Source organism: Eschrichtius robustus, chromosome 8, assembly GCF_028021215.1.
Source record: "Eschrichtius robustus isolate mEscRob2 chromosome 8, mEscRob2.pri, whole genome shotgun sequence".
Taxonomy (NCBI): domain Eukaryota; kingdom Metazoa; phylum Chordata; class Mammalia; order Artiodactyla; family Eschrichtiidae; genus Eschrichtius; species Eschrichtius robustus.
The window spans coordinates 60,286,871-60,305,364 of record NC_090831.1 but is presented as its reverse complement, the minus strand read 5'-3'; the positions used below and the strand labels follow the sequence as shown (position 1 = coordinate 60,305,364).

The following is an 18,494-nucleotide window of genomic DNA, read 5'->3' as shown; positions in this document are numbered from 1 at the left end:
GTTATTTTTGTGTGACTACGTTCTCATTCTCCCAAGAATGCAACAGAAGAGAATTTATCACATACAACAGATATCTTAGGGTACTGGTTCACAAAATTCAGTGTCAGGATCACGTGGCCAGCTTGCTTGTTAAAACACAAATGGGTGGGCCCTATTCCCAGAGTTTCTAAGTAACTAAGTCTGAGGTGGAGGCACAGAATTTGCATTTTAACAAGTTCCAAAACATGCTTATGCTGCTCGTCTGGGAACCATAATTTGAGAACTATTGCCTCAGTGCATTAGGGCTTAGTTCTCTACCAAAAACTGTTGAAACATGCTACTCTAATGTGAGGATCATAAGGTAGTATTAAATTTTCTAAAATAGAGCTATCATATTTATTCTTCTTAATGTAAATGCTTATATAAAGATGAAAAAATTCTTTCATTAATCTTAAAAAATTAGAAATACTTAGCAAGAGTCAGGCTTTTTATAGATAGGTTAATATTTGATTAATGACCAAATACAGGTAAATTTCTGTATAACGAATTTTAAGAAAACAAAACAAACCACTGACGACTATTCATACCATGAAAACTGATTACGATTTACATTCTCAATATTTAAAACAGTAATTGATAGTCAAGATTGATTCATTGTGATTAACTTTCAATTCAAAATGTGGTATTCTTTTATTATAAAATGTCAATATTTATACTACCATTATCTCATATTCTTTAAAGTCCATCTATCTCTATTTACTGATTGTCTAACATCAGCCAAGCATTGCCTTAGTTGTTGTAAGTGATCTTATTTCATTGGGAAGTTTCTGACAAGCATAATACCTGATATTTAATAACTGTTTAATAAATAAACACAGAAATGAATAGCAGTAAAATTTACAGGTACAAAAATGTTTCCAAAACATGAAAACAAAGACAATCCAGTATAATCTAAACATGAATGATTTGATATTTTGAAATCACTTACCTTTAAAATTTTAACAAAATATCTATACAGCTGTGCAAAATGTTTTCTACATTAGGCCTGAGATTGCAGGCCTGAGCAGTAGACCTGCTCACCAGGTGGGCCCTCGGTCAGTGTCTGGGAACTTGGCTCTTTGAGTGTTTCCAGTGAACAGTTAACTGATAAGAGTGGCTCACTATGCCTAGATGTTCACATAAACAATATGGTTTATGTTGAACACCGGCTTTTCTCCTGGGAATCCCAAGTTTATGTGCAAGGCAGAGGGTATCTATGTGACCAACACAATACCTTAGACATCAAATCTCTAATGGGCTTCCCTGAAAAGAAACATCACACCCAAGCTGCTGCCTTTTCATTGCTGGACGGAAGGTGTACTTTGTGCGACACTGAAGGAGACAGATCATGAGGAAGATTACACATGGATTCCTCCAGACTCTGCCTGGGTCTTTTTCTCTTATCATCCAACTTCACTCTAATCAATTTTAGCCTTGAGTCCAACTATGTACTCAGTTCCATGAGTTCTTCTAGCTAATCTCCAAATATGGGGATGGTTCTTAGAGACCCTCAACACAGCAGATTGTCAAAAAGCCAAGATTCTTACCTGCTGATATGCTTCATAGATCACATCAAATAGAAAGGCCTGTGGCATTTCACTTGCCCTGTGTCTCGCACGTTCCAGCGAGTGGTCTAAGCAGCCATCTGCAGATGGACTGATGACAGTAGATACAAGAGGTCGGATTGCTCCTGCAGCCTAAAGGATAAACAGAGGCAAATGACACATTTATTTCACTTAGAAAATATCTGAAAGTCAAATTCTGAACTCTGTATCTTTGTTTTGAAACGGATCTTACACCTTCAACAAGCTACCTCAAGAACATATTTAAACAAGTCTTAATTTCGTTCCTAAATCAAATCATTTCCAGTCAAAAACCAATCTCATACCATTAGAGTTCCATTTATTAGAGATAGAAATAATTTTTCATTATGGATCCAAAATCCTCTTCATCACAGGCCATTGAAGTCAAATACTAAAAAAGGATGCTAAGATACAATTGAGTATTCCCTGAAGATGGGAAGAAGGAGACTATTGTCAAAGAACTGAAACGGATTATACATGAATATTTACTTGTTAGTGTGCCTTCAAATATTTAATCTACACATTACATCATTAAGGAACAAGACATATTCCCTAAGATCCCCAAAATGAGCTCAGCCACCAGCCAAGTGACAATGAATATATGTCTTGCTCTAATTCCTGCAAAAAAACAGCTCCCTTCAAACATAGCATCAATGCAACGTTCCCTGAGGCAAATATCCATTAATTTCAATTGCTCTTATGAAAGCTCTGTCTCATTAATAGATGCATCTAAACTTTAAAAAGACACCTTATCTGACAGCTTTTCCCTTTACCTTTAATAAGTTTCACTGTAATACAGTCTTGAAGGTCATTACCAGACAGCTACCTTGGTGAAGTAGCCTTAAAATAAACTTCCTAGGGTAGGCCTTAACCCAGCTGTCTTATACTGACTATAAAATATCCTATCTTTCATGTAATTGCAGCATATAACATTAAAAACCTAAGAACAAATTTGGTCTCAAGGAGACCAACATCTGAGAAGGACAGTCCATAAACTAGTTTACAAAAGCCAAGGGACTGGTTGAAAGTCAAAGCTAATGTGAGAGCCAAGTAGACTGCACAAATTGTGTCGCCATTTCCAGTAACTCAAGCAGAGATTTGGAGCCTAGGCATAACAGCAAAAGTGAAGAGACAGCCAGGGGTGATAGGAAAGGAGTAAAGTCCAAGTAGGTGAAAGGTAGATAAAAAGCAGGTCCATATGGTAGTTCTATTTTTAGTTTTCTACGGAACTCTCATACTGTTCTCCATAGTGGCTGTACCAGTTTACATTCCCACCAACAGTGCAGGAGGGTTCCCTTTTCTCTGCACCCTCTCCAGCATTTGTTTGTTGATTTTTTGATGATGGCCATTCTGACCAGTGTGAGGTGATACCTCATTATAGTTTTGATTTGCATTTCTCTCATGATTAGTGATGTTAAGCATCTTTTCATGTGCCTTTTGGCCATCTATATGTCTTCTTTGGAGAAATGTCTATTTGTTTTTTTGATATTGAGCTGCATGAGTTGTATATTTTGGAGATTAATCCTTTGTCAGTTGCTTCATTTGCAAATATTTTCTCCCATTTTGAGGGTTGTCTTTTCGTCTTGTTTACGGTTTCCTTTGCTGTGCAAAAGCTTTTGAATTTCATTAGGTCCCATTTGTTTATTTTTGTTTTTATTTCCATTTCTCTAGGAGGTGGGTCAAAAAGGATCTTGCTGTGATTTATGTCATAGAGTGTTCTGCCTATGTTTTCCTCAAAGAGTTTTACAATTGCTGGCCTTACATTTAGGTCTTCAATCCATTTTGAATTTATTTTTGTGTATGGTGTTACAGAGTGTTCAAATTTCATTCTTTTACATGTAGCTGTCCAGTTTTCCCAGCACCACTTATTGAAGAGGCTGTCTTTTCTCCATTGTATATCCTTGCCTCCTTTGTCATAGATTAGGTGATCCAGCAATCCCACTCCTGGGCATATAACCAGAGAAAACGATAATTCAAAAAGATACATGCACCCCAATGTTCACTGTAGCACTATTTACAACAGCCAGGACATGGAAGCAACCTAAATGTCCAGCAACAGAGGAATGGATAAAGAAGATGTGGCACATATATACAATGGAATATTACTCAGCCATAAAAAAAGAATGAAATAATGCCACTTGCAGCAACATGGATGGACCTAGAGATTGTCATACTGAGTGAAGTAAGTTAGACAGAGAAAGACAAATATCAGACGGTATCACTTATATGTGGAATCTAAAAATAAGGGTACAAATGAACTTACCTACAAAACAGAAATAGAGTTACAGATGTAGAAAACAAACCTATGGTTACCAGGGGGTAAGCAGGGGAGGGATAAATTGGGAGGTTGGGATTAACATATACACACTACTGTATATAAAATAGATAACTAGTAAGGACCTACTGTAGAGCACAGGGAACTCTACTCAATACTCTGTAATGGCCGATATGGGAAAAGAATCTAAAAAAGAGTGGATATATGTATATGTGTAACTGATTCACTTTGCTGCACACCTGAAACTAACACAACACTGTAAATCAACTATACTCCAATTAAAAAAAAAAAAAGAGCAAGCCCAACTTGTCAAGCCTAGTACTCATCAGCAGAGGTTAGAAGACAGGAAAGGAATACACATGCACACACGCCATAGTGTTTTTTAAGGAAAAAAATATAGTTCTATTACTTATAGTTAATTAACTATGTACAGTTAATTCTATGCCAGACAATGACATAAAAATTTAAAAGAACATGAGACATACAAAATGTCTCCATGAAGAGCTGTGCAGACTCTCTGCAACTAGAGAAAAGCATTTTTAAAAAACAACCATTTAAAGCCTTTGAAAATTGTCCTAAGGGCATTCAACAAATTAACATTTAAGAATATCTCTTAAACCTTGGAAAGAACAGTCTGTGGTACTGGAACTGTCATCTGTTTTTTTCCTTCATTCCACAACACCCTGCTCAATGTGACTTAAGTTCCACTCAGAGTAGGTATGGCCAGAAAGAAAGGGTTCCCTCTCCCACCAGCTCCCAGTGGGAGGGGCAGAGTGCCAGCATTTCCCATCCCACTCAACTCCATGTCACAAAGGCTCAGTTACCAGCAAGTATGGCCAAGAGGTTGTAGACTCCCTTCACCCACATAGCCTCCACCCAATAGAGTGGAAGACCCACCCCAGGCATGGTAGGTAGAGAATACTGGGGCCCTGATCACGCTTGGCCCAGTCAAACACAGGGCAGAGGTTCTGTGCCAGGAGAGGCAAAAAGAAGATGAGTCTAATGCCTCCAGGCAGCACCCTGCTCACGAAGTAGTGGTGTCACTCAAACAACATGCCCACCTATAGCTCCAAAGCAGTGGCATGGTGACTTTTCACAGGGAGAAAGACAGGCTCTAAGAAGAGACAGCTACTAAGCTCTCCCCAAGGGAACTTGCTTAATTGGAAGTGTGAGGAAGTTTAAGGGTAAGCACACTCTCAAAAGAAACGGAGATCATGGTAAGCAATTAAGAGGAAGGTGAGAGCTTCATGAGAGCAACAAGCTGAACCATAGGGAAACTAGTTTACCAGAGACAACCAGACCAAGAGACAGCTAACAAGAACCACCCACCCACCCCCAGAATCAGAGCAAACCTCCAATACCGGCTTTACAAACTACCCCTGCTAAGGGACCAGAATTTACTTGGATCAATCTATAGGGTATTTTATGTATTTGGCACTGTTCCAAAAAAAGAGCAGTCAGCAGGCAATGAATGGAGCTTACCAGTTGGGTGTCAGAGGCAGACAGTATAACAGAGATCGGGGAAATACAGATGAAGAGAACCCTGCTAAAACAACTGTCATTCCGTGGTGACTGAACACTTGTCTAGAACTGCACCCTCTGAAGTGACTTCAGAGGTTTTGCCCTGTACAGGAATAAGACTGTGACTTTGCTGGTCTATTTTAGTAGCCAAGAAAATAATAAGTCTTGGGGAGGTACTTGGAACTGACAAAATACATTATCTAAAATATGCATTTTTCAACAACAAAAAAACGGAAAGACATGCATCCAAACAGGAAGGTGTGATCTATACAAAGAAAAAAAAAAAAAAAAAAAGCAGGCAACAGAAACTGCCTGTGAGAGGGCCCAAGTGTCACACTTATCAGGTAAGACTTCAAATCAGGTATTATAAATATGTTCAAAGAACAAAAGGATATCATGCATAAAGACATAAAGTATGATGACCATTAGTATTATCAATATTAGGAATACATATTTTTAAAAACTGAGTAGCAATTTTAGAATTGTGAAATAACTAAAATGAAAAATTCACTAGAGGGGCTCAACAATAGATTTGAACAGGAGAATAACTGAACTTAAAGTCAGATCAATAGATTACACGAAGAAAAATGAACAGATTCACAGAGAAACGTAGGACATCATTACAGACATTTTTGTAATAGGAGTACCAGAGGGAAAATGAAGGCAAGAAAGGAGCAGAAAAAATATTCAAAAACTTATGACTGAAAATTTCCCAAGAAAAGCAATCTGCACACTCGAGGAGCTCAGTATCCTCAAAACAGAATACACACAAAGAAATTCATATCCAGACACATCGTAGTAAAAATGCGAAAGCTAAAATCACAGGAAAAAAACTTGAAAGCAGCCAAAGAAAAATGTTTTATCATTAACAAGGGAACACCAATAAGATTAACAACTGATTCTAATCAGAAACAATGGAAGCCAGAAGGCAAGTGGGTGATATGGTAACTGCTCAAAATAAAAACCTGTTAAAGTTTAAGTCCAGCAAAATGAGCATTTACAAAGATCAGATCAAAATAAAGATTCTGAGCAAACAATTAGAATTTGTGGCTAGCTGATTCACCCTATGAACACTGATAATCTTTAAGCACAAAGAAAGCAACCCTAGACGATAATTCAAATCCACATTAAAAAAGAGCACCAATCATTTAAAAAATAATAAAAAACAGTTATAAACGCCTTTTTCTCCTTTCTTATGTTAAGAGGTTTAAAAAGGAATTGTATAAAATAAATATATAAGTTAATTGATCAACCTATAATACTGAAATATATATTTGACAAAAACAGCATGTTGTGACAAGGAAAAGATGAGTAAAGGTGTATCACAGGAAGAAACTAACAGATGATAACTTGAATCTACAGTAACAAATGAAAACTGAAAATGGAAAACAAGAAAGTTAATATGACATTCCTTATAAATACAGCTCACCTTTCTTCTCAGCTTCTATAACTGGTGTAAAATAAGATGAAGTGATAACAACAATGGATTATTGGGTTTCTAACATACATGCACCTAACACTAATAGCACAAAAAGGCAGAAAAGGGAATAGACCTATTTAAGAGTAACATTTCTGTACCTCCCTAGATTTTAGTTAGCATATATCTGAATTATGTTAAGATGTATACTCTAAGCCCTAGAGTAGCCACTAAGAAAATAAAAAGTTAAAGTGAGAAAATAAACAAATTAATGTTCCATAGAAAATATTCATTTGATACGAAAGTAAGCAGTAATGAGAAAAGAGACACACATGAAACAGAAAGTAAACTGGCCAATGTATATCAATGACATTAATTTTCAGCGGATTAAACAATCCAAAGTCACACTGTCAAATTGGATTAAAAACCCAACTGTATGCTGTCTACAGGAGACACACATTTGAGACTCAAAGATCCAAATATACTGAATACAGAAGGATGAAAAAGGATATATATCAAGCTAACAGCAACCTGTAAGAAAGCTGGAGTAGCTATATCAGAAAAAATCCAAAAATGTTAAAGATAAAGCCATCTTATAATTTAAGAAAGGTCAATTCAACAAGATATAAAAATTTATCTAACAGAACCCCAAGTACATGGAGCAAAAATTGGTAGGATTTAAAGGAGAAATAATCCAGCAGTTGGAGATATCAACACCCCACTTTCAATAAGGAGTAGAACAACTAGGCAGAAGATGACCATGGAAATAAGACTTGAAAAGCACTATAAACCAACAATATCTAACATATCTATTGAATACTCCACCAACAAAAGTCTATGTTCTCCTCAAGTATACATGGAGAATTCTCCAGATCAGACCATATGTCTGGCCATAAAACAAGACACAATAAATTTTAAAGGATTAAAGTCATACTATGTTCTCTGATCTTAAGAGTCAAATTAGAAAACAGTGGTGCAGCCACTATGGATAACAGTATGGAGGTTCCTCAGAAAGTTAAAGATAGAGCTACAAAATGATGCAGAGATTCTACTTCTGGTTATTTATCTGAAGCAAACAAAAACACGAACTCAAAGATACCCACCCCCATATTCATTGCAGCATTATTTACAATAGCCAAGACATAGAAACCTAAATGGCCATCTTCAGAACATGTGAAGACCTCAAGGGCATTATGCTAAGTGAAATTAATCAGAAAGACATATACTGTATGATCCCACTTATGTGGAACCTAAACAAAACAAAACGACAGAAATAGCTCATAGATACAGAGAACAGCTTGATGGGGGACGGGGGTAAAATGTGTAAAGGAAGTTAAAAGGTACAAACTTCCAGTTATGAAATACGTCATGGGGATGTAATATAGTTAATACTACATTGCATATTTGAAAGGTGCTGAGAGAATAGATCTTAAGTCTCTTCAGAAGAAATTCTGTAACTATGTATGGTGACAGATACAGACTTATTGTGGTAATTTCTCAATGTACACAAATGTTGAAACATGTTGTACACCTGAATCCAGTATGTTGTATGTCAATTATACCTCAAAAAATGTTTTAGAGAAACAAAAAGAAATGTGAGAATTAAGAACACAGCAATTGGGCTTCCCTGGTGGTGCAGTGGTTAAGAAACCACCTACCAATGCAAGGGACACGGGTTCCAGCCCTGGTCTGGGAGGATCCCACATGCCTCGGGGCAACTAAGCCCGTGCGCCACAACTACTGAGCCTGCGCTCTACAGCCTGCGAGCCACAGTTACTGAGCCCACAAGCCACAACTACTGAAGCCCACGCACCTAGAGCCCGTGCTCCACAACAAGAGAGGCCACCACAATGAGAAACCCCGCACACCGCAGCTGAGTAGCCCCCGCTTGCCACAACAAGAGCGCATGCACAGCAATGAAGACCCAAAATGCAGCCAAAAATAAATTTAAAAATGCAAAAAACAAACAAACAAAAACATAGCAATTGAACAACACACTACTAAATGAATCCAAGAAGAAATCACTATGGAAATGATACTTTGAGATCAGTAACATACACAATGTAAAGTAACTTGAGAATGCAGTTAAAGCAGTCCTAAGAAAGATTTATAGCTGTAATTGTGCATATATAAAAGGACATTTTCGGGGCTTCCCTGGTGGCGCAGTGGTTGAGAATCTGCCTGCCAATGCAGGGGACACGGGTTCAAGCCCTGGTCTGGGAAAATCCCACATGCCGCGGAGCAACTGGGCCCATGAGCCACAATTACTGAGCCTGCGCGTCTGAAGCCTGTGCCCCGCAAAGGGAGGGGCCGCGATAGTGAGAGGCCCGCGCACCGCGATGAAGAGTGGGCCCCGCTTGCCGCAACTAGAGAAAGCCCTCGCACGAAACGAAGACTCAACACAGCTAAAAATAAATAAATAAATAAATAAAGTAGCTATAAAAAAAAAGAAAAGGACATTTTCAAAATCAAAACCCTAACCTTCCACCTCAAGATACTGAAAAAAGAGAAACACTTAAGCTAATGCAGGCATAATAATAAACATAAGAGCAGAAAATAGAATAGAGAAAAACCAAAATCAAAAGTTGGTTCTTTGAAAAAGATTAAACAGTTTTTTTCTAGTTTAGCTAAAGGTTTATAAGACTCAAATAAGTAATATCAGGAATAAAAGTGGTGACATTTCCACTAACCTTATAGAAATAAGGAGTAAGAAAATTGCAAGCGTATTTTAACAAATTAGGTAACAGATAAAATTACATTTTTCTAGAAAGACACAACCAAAACTAATTCAAAGATAGAAAATCTGAAGAGACCTTTAAGAAAATTAGGCATTTTTTAATTTCCCACGAAGAAAAGCCCAGCCCCAGATGGCTTCACTGGTTAATTATAATGAAAGTATTTTTTTCAATACCAGTTCCTCACACTACTTCAAAAAAAATAGGAGGGAACAGTTCCCAACTCACTCTTTAAGACCAATATTACCAAAACCAGAGACATCACAAAAAACCAAACTACAGATCAATACTCCTGCAAAATATAAACACAAAATTCTTCAAGATAACAAACCAAATTTGGCAACTTGTAAGTAGTATTGTGCACCATGACCAAGTGGGATTTATCCCAAGAATGCAAAATTAATTTAACATACCAAAAAAAAAAAAATCAATGTAATACACCATATTAATAAAGAACAAAAACACATGAACATCTCAATAGACTCAGAAAAAGTATCTGACAATATCCAACACTTCATGAAAAAAGCATGCAACAAACTAACAGAAGAGAACTTGCTCAATCTGATCAAGGGCATCTACAAAAAAATCCACAGCTGACATCATACTTAATGGTGTGATGGCTTTTAATGTTTTCCCTTCAACATCAGGAACAAGGATGTCCACTGTTGCCACTTTTAATAAAAGTACTGGAAGTTCTCATCAGGGCAGTTATGCAGGAACATCTAATAAAGGCATCCAAGAAAAGTAAACTGTCTTCACTTGCAGATGACACAATCTTATACATAGATAATTCTAATGAATCCACTTAAAATACTATTAGAACTAATAAACTAGTTTAGCAAGAATGCAGAGGACAAGATTAGTATACAAAAGTTAACTGTATTTCTATACATTTGCAAGGAACAATCCAAAAGTAATTCATTTATAGTAACTTCAAAAAGAATACTTAGGAATATATTTAACAAAAGTGCAATATATTTAAATATATTCAGTAAGTGCAAAACATTCTAAGAACTACAAAAAATTTCCTACCTCTTTTCTAAGATCCAACATCTCCACATACTTACTGGCATCCATTCCTTCTCATGTAGGTCTCTATAGCAATAGTCTTCTGTCCTGCCTCAATTTTGTATTCTTTTACTGAATTGTCTCTATTAGAGTACATGCATTTTGTGACATCTCCCATCATTAAATCAGTCTTCCATTGATCATACATCTGCCAGCTAGTACCAGTTTAAAATAAGACTCTTTCAAACAATTGTCCATACTATACTATTCCTTATCTGTAATTTTTCTTTCCTCCCATGTGCTCTGTAGTCTACTTTTATTAGGATTTTATCTCCACAACTCCACAAAATAAATTTTTCAAGCTCACAATGACCCTCACATTGCTAAATCCAATGGATAGCTCTTTATCTTCTTGAGGACATTTGTTCACTTGGTTTTCAGAAACCATTATCACCAAGCAAACTCTCATCTTCTCACACTTTAAATCCTAGATCCTTATATCCTCCTTCTAAACGGAAAGCACTTCCAGAACTCAGACCTCAGACTTCCCTAGCTACATTCATTCCATAGGTGACCTCTTCAAGTCCCATAGTTTCAAATACTATCTTATACAAGACTTTGCAAATCTATAAATCCAGCCCAGATATTTCTCCTTAAATCTGGAGTTGTACATCCAAATACCTATTTAACATCTCCATTCAGATCAAAACACACAAACGGACTATAAAAATCCAAGTTCTGGTTTCACCCATACCACACCCCCCTAACTGGCTCCTCTACAGGTGTTCCCGTCTACATAAACGTCTACTCTATTCTTTTAGTCGTTCTTACCAAAAACATTGAAGGTCATTGATTTCTCCTCCTCTCATATTTCCTATCGAATCCATCAGCAAAACATCAGCTTCAAAATATCCCAAATCTGCCCACTTTTCATTGTTTCTACTGCCACAATCTGAACCCAAGGCACCCATATTCACTCTCTCAGATCCCACACAAATCAAGAGCCATAAAGACATTAGTAATTTTGGCTATATTGAAATAAAAATGCTTGTTCATCACAAAACAGTATTTTAAAAAGAAATTTTTAAAAGGGAGATAATAGTTACAAAGCATATACTTTGCAAAGTATTCGTTTCCAGAATAACCCCAACAAACCAGTGGTTATTTGAGAACTAGAAATGGGGGCAAAAGATTTACATGTGCAATTCAATGAGAACACATAAAGCCCATAAATATATGAAGGATACCCAACCTACTTATAAGATGCCAATTTAAACCACAAAGAGAAAGCACTTTCCACTATCTGGATTAGAAAAAAATAAGTCTAACAGTGTCAAGTGATGGTGAGAATGTGGGACAACAAACTGTTGTTAATACACTATTGGTGACTGTAAATTGATACAAATTTAGAAAATAATTCAGCATCATCTGGTAAGGCTGGTAACATGCACACATCTTGACTAGAGAAATCCTTGCACATGTGCACCAGAAGACATGAGTAGCACTGTTCATGCTAGCAATGTTCATATTAGCATAAACTAAAAATAAATGTCCACTAACTGTAAACAGATAAATTGTGACATATGAAGCAGTGATCATGAATGCATTATAGATACACAGATTAATGTGAATACATCTCCTCCAATACACTGGGCAAAAAATATATATACAAAACAGTTAAAAATCATATGAACGTGTGAATTATACCTCAACAAAAAAATAAAATCTAACAAGTATGTTCTTTAGGGATACACGCTACAAAACTGAAGAAAAGGGCAAGTAAACAAAGTTCAAAATAATGTTTATCCATCTGGGAGGAGTAAACAAGATCAAGGCAGGGACAGTTTCACAGTGACCAGTAATGTTCTATTTATTATACCATGTGGTAGATCTGCAAGTGTCCGAAGTTCTCTGCCTGTTTTTGGTATTTTTAAAAAGAGAATTTCTAAGATGTATATTTATGGACCCTCATTTTGATTATTGAAAACTAACTTCAAGAGCAGAGAGCATTCATTTTTGAGATGTCACTATGGTAGGATTAGTATATTGCAGAAATTAGTAGGTTCTTTCCTATGGAAGCTAAAACATCAGTTGGAAAGTAACACAACATAAAGACAATTGAAAGCACAAGGTGGCTTCCTAAGCCACCTAAGACCAGCTTCCTAAGTCTCACTACACAAAAAGCCGAAAAAAAGAGTCACAAGTGAAAATACCTCTGCTGTCCAAGTATGGACAAAGTGAGTTGCCTCTAAAATACAGCTATCTGAGAAGTTTGTCTTATAAAATGTAATTCCCAAGTTATCAAACACACTGTTTCCATGGGAATTAGCATAATGAGCTCTGATTGGAAGCTTAACAGCTCAGCACCACAGTGATTATGTGCCTCTCAGGCTAATCTATCAAATATTTCCACATATCAATGCATGGAAAACGTCATAGATACAAATCATACAATACGAATAAAGAACTCCACCTCTCCTGTTTACTTTTAAAAGCAAAATTGAACAATGCTTATCATCCATCAACACAGCAGGTACTAACATGCATCCCTCCTCAGGCATCTGCATTCAAGCTAATTATGACACTCTACAACAGAAATCCTCTGACTAGGTAATTACAATTTCAGTTAGCTGAGTTATCTTTATTCAGAGACTACTTAATAAATGTTTACAGAATAACATCTTCAAAGCTAATCATTGCCAATTATGAGATTTTGACTATTTCACATTTTTATAGTAGAATACTTCCCATCTCCTTTTATGAGGAAAGAATCTATAGTTTATTCAGTATAGAAATATAGGTTTTAGAAAAACCTGTCCAAACTGTGCTATCACTACAAACTATCCCTAAACCTGAATATGCAGCACAAAGGCATAAGGAGTCCCCGCTGTACACTAAACTTTAATTCTGGAGAATTAGAGTAATACCATTTATCTGAAACCTAATATGATCAGAGATAAACTTGGATATGTACTAAACTTTAATTCCTAGGTATACTCATCTTTCCTTAATCTACCCTTTCAAACTTCATTTTAAAGTAATTAATTGAACAGATTTGCAAGGGCAGATAGTTTCAGGTAATCAAGCAAAACAAAAGCCTTTCACATAGCAGCTTCTCTAGCATCAGAAACAGATCAAGTTTCACCTCAGACCATGGCAGTCAGGGAATAAGTAGTTCACCACCTGCCCTGGTCTTAATTTAAACCTTTGTCAACATTTCCCAAGAAATAATCAGAACTCACTGTTTTCTTCCAGAACTCACTCATTCTTCAGACATAGGACTTAAATCAATACCAAACTTTCTCTTGAGTAGATAATAAAGGATCCACTTGGCCCAGGAGAGCTTATTACCTGACCCCCACCCAGGACTGAACTCTGACCTTCAGTGTGGATCATCATGATCACAACCACCCAGAGATCAAGTGATTACTAGCCATGGTCAATTCTACTTTATGTCAAATTTCCAAATACAGAGTCAAATATCTGTTAAGTGATTTTTTCATCTCTATTTTAAAGCAATCCATTCCTAGGTATTTTATTCTTTTTGATGCAGTGGTAAATGGAATTGTTTCCTTAATTTCTCTTTCTGATCTTTCGTTGTTAGTGTATAGAAATGCAATAGATTTCTGTGTATTAATTTTGTATCCTGAAACTTTACTGAATTCATTGATGAGCTCACTCTGAAAACTGTAAGATACTGATGAAAGAAATCAAAGATATCACAAAGAGATGGAAAGATATGCCATGTTCTTGGATTGGAAGAATCAATGTTGTCAAAATTACTATGCTACTCAAAGCAATCTACAGATTCAATGCAATCCCTATCAAATTACCAATGGGATTTTTTGCAGATCTAGAACAAAAAAATCTTAAAATTTGTATGGAAACACAAAAGACTCTGAATAGCCAAAGCAATCATGAGAAAGAAGGACAGAGCTGGAGGAATTAGCTACTTCAGACTAAACTATAAAGCTACAATAATCACAACACTATGGTACTGGCACAAAAACAGAAATAATAGATCAATGGAACAGGATAGAAAGCCCAGAAATAAACCCACACACCTATGGTTGTACCACTACGGAGAACAGTGTAGAGGTTCCTTAAAAAACAAAAACAGAGCTACCATATAATCCAGCAATCCCACTCCTGGGCATATATCCGGAGAAAACCATAATTCGAAAAGATACACGCACCCCAGCGTTCTTTGCAGCACTATTTACAATAGTGAAGACATGGAAGCAACTTAAATGTCCATTGACAGATGAATGGATAAAGAAGATGTGGTACACATATACAATGGAATATTACTCAGCCATAAAAAAGAATGAAATAATGCCATTTGCAGCAACATGGACGGACCTAGAGATTATCATACTAAGCGAAGTCAGACAGAGAAAGACAAATATGTGATATCACTTATATGTGGAATCTAAAAAAATGATACAAATGAGCTTATTTACAAAACAGAAACAGAAAACAAACTTATGGTTACCAAAGGGGAAAAGTAGGCAGGGGGAGGGATAAATTATGAGGTTGGGATTAACATATACACACTATTGTATATAAAATAGATAATCAACAAGGACCTACTGTATAGCATAGGGAACTCTACTCACTACTCTGTAATAACCTATATGGGAAAAGAATCTGAAAAACAGATATATGTATACGTATAACTGAATCACTTTGCTATACACCTGAAACTAACACAACATTGTAAATCAACTATAGTCCAATATGAAATAAAAATTTAAAAATAAAAAATAAAAAAACAGTCCAGAATACATTGCATAAAGTTATAAAACTGGGTAGTGAAAGTATATTCTTGATGCATACATACACATTAACTTCAGCAGAATTTCCAAAGTGTTGTTCATCATTGTTAAATAGTCATGCTGCACAGTCCTAAGAGATCCCACACACACCCCATGTCAAAATTTCTCATTATATAAATTCCACTGTTTCTCTTCAGATTAACAATTTTCCAACAAAAACTAATGCTGCTAACTATGCTATAGCACATGGGATAGCACCCCCCCCCCCACAAGAATAAACAATTATCTTACCCAAAAGGTCTATCGTGCCAACGTTGAGAAACCTTGTGCCAGGTTGATACTCAAATATAGGAAGAAACAAAGTCCTGGAGCCTGCTTTCAGATACAAAAAGTCCCTGTTTTGGGGCTTCCCTGGTGGCGCAGTGGTTGAGAATCTGCCTGCTAATGCAGGGGACACGGGTTCGAGCCCTGGTCTGGGAAGATCCCACATGCCGCGGAACAACTGGGCCTGTGAGCCACAATTACTGAGCCTGCACGTCTGGAGCCTGTGCTCCGCAACAAGAGAGGCCGCGATAGTGAGAGGCCCGCGCACCGCGATGAAGAGTGGCCCCCCCTTGCCACAACTAGAGAAAGCCCTTGCACAGAAACGAAGACCCAACACAGCCATAAATAAATTTTAAAAATAAATTAATTTTAAAAAAAAAGAATTTAGGAGCTACAATTCATCTACTTTAAAAAAAAAAAAAGTCCCTGTTTTACATATTGCAAAAATCCAATACAGGAAGTATAGGAGACCTTGTTTTATGAGAAAAGATAAGATAAATCATGAACCAGTGCAGAAAAGGTCCCAGGCCGTCATAATCCTTAGGCAAATGCCATTTCCATAAATAGGTCTGCAAAGATGTGGCAAGCAAAAAGTCAGTGCCTAAACCCTAATTTCACAGAAACTTGAAGGCAAGGGTGGGGAGGGCAGGAACACAGGGATTTAGAGAGAAGAGATGAGGACTATCTCAGGGAACAGAAAAATGAAAAGCACACAAGATACAAGTCCCTTATTTCCTATGGCTCATATATCACAACGTTAGTCAAGTCCAGGCAGTCCAGTGTCCTGAACATTTTAGTACAATCTACTTCCCTCTCCATTTCATTTGGCTTAAATAGGATTCATCATCACTCAGCTGCACCATTACTGTAGATCCCAAACAAATTTCACTTCCCTGAAACTCTCCCTTTAGTCAACCTACCAAACAAGGCAGACAGTCATCTTTGTAGAATTCAAGTCTTATTATTCCCTCCTCAAAAATCAGTGGCTCCCTCTTACTTATGGATGAAATTCAAGGAAAGATATCAGGGAGGATTAATGAATTCCAATCTGCACATGATTCCAGAGACACTGAAAAAGGCAAATTTAAGTGGTTCTATCTAGCTGGAAGTTGAACACAGCAGGTCTGGAATTCAGAAGTGAGAAGCCTGAGAATGAGAGAGATTTGGGACAGTGTGTCACTGGGAGTTAAAATAGGTGCATACAAATGTGTTGTACCCAGTGAAATAATAGTCTTAAAAAGTTACATGTTGTATGATTCAATTTATGGATTCTGGAAAAGACAAAAATACAGGAACAGAGAACACATCAGTGGTTGACAGGGGTTAGAGGAACAAGGATCTGAATACTAAGGGCAACAGGAGGAAATTCTTCAGTGTTAGAACAGTTCTGTGTCCTACCTGTGGTGGTGATTACAAGAATCTTTACAGGTGTAAACACTCAGATTGTACATTCCCCAAAAGTGCGTTTTATTGTATGTAGATTTAAACAATATTAAGTATTGTGGGCATGATTTAGATTGCTCAGAAATACTTTGTTTGGTGGTAATAAAAGTTAAAGGAACCTTATTTAAAGGATGGGAAGAAGTATCTGAAAACTGAGTGGTCAAAAAAGTAAGAAGAATGAATAAAGTCACAGAAGCCAAGGTAGGGGCAAGAGTTCCAAGGAAGAGCTAGTTAACACTATCAAATTTAAGGCATTCTATACACACTGGTGTACTCTAAAACTCAATTCTGATGTCAGCCACCTGGAGTTAGCATAAACCCATGGTTCATAACCAGACTGCCATTACTTCAGACACCAGAGAGAAACGGGGTTCCCCAGGCCACCGACACTTCTGACCAACTGACTCCAAATTCAAGAGGTTCCCACAACCTCTATTCAAGTTCAGTAATTCACTAGAATGACTCAGAGCTCAGGAAAAATGCTTATCACATTATGATTATACGATTATGATTACTTACATTACATATTTATGACAAAGGATACAAATCAAACTAGATAAATAAATGAAGAGACACATGGGGTGAGATCTGGGGGAGACCAGAACACAGAGCCTCTATGGTGCCCAAACAATCAAGGAGCAGCATGTTTTCAGCATCTCGTTGTTCACCAACCAAGTAGCTCCTCACTGTGCTTCAGTGTCCAGAGTTTATTGGGATTTCACTTTGTAAGCATGATTAATTAAACCATTGAGCATGTGACTGAGTTCAGTCTCCAGCACCATTCCTCTCACCCCAAAAATCCAGCTGGTTCAAAGCTCCACTGGTCTTGCTGGTAACCAGCCCCTATCCTGAGTCATCTCATCTTATTAGCGTAAGCTCAAATGAGATCCAATGGGCTCATGAAAAACGAAGACCCTTGACAAATTTCAAGGATTTATTCTCCCTGCAAGGAACCAGGGACAAAAGCCAAACTCCTTGTTATACAAAAGATTTAAAATGTATTTAATTGGGAATTGGAAAGTTACAGGTGATTTTTAGGCAGAATAGTCAGAGGGGAAAGAGGCCAGATTGATTGCAATGCATTGAGCAATAAATTGGAGATGAAGAAGCAGAAGCAATAAAGATAACCTGTTACTGTAAGAAGTTGATTAGGGAGGAGACGATAAAACATCATTAGAGATGCAAAAACAGAGAGCTCAGGAAAGAAACATATGCAAGTAACTAAACTAAACGTCTTCCCTCAGGAGCAAGTATTTAGGAGGTTGCTCTACTGATAGCATGAACTGAAAATGAGACTTTACTGGCAGTTCTTAGAATATATGCAATAGCTTATTAGTCCTTCTAAAAAGGATTCTCCCTACATCTTTATTTTTCAGTACTCCAACTTATTCT

At 36.9% G+C, this 18,494-nt stretch overlaps 1 protein-coding gene across 1 annotated transcript in view; it reads right to left on the bottom strand.

Moving 5' to 3' along the window:
• Positions 1-18,494, bottom strand: part of CRPPA (CDP-L-ribitol pyrophosphorylase A) — a 319,942-nt gene that overhangs the window by 284,567 nt on the left and 16,881 nt on the right. Inside the window, exon 3 of the mRNA XM_068550567.1 lies at positions 1,566-1,715. Within this exon, the coding sequence (XP_068406668.1) occupies positions 1,566-1,715 (150 nt within the window). The remainder of the gene's footprint in view (positions 1-1,565; positions 1,716-18,494) is intronic.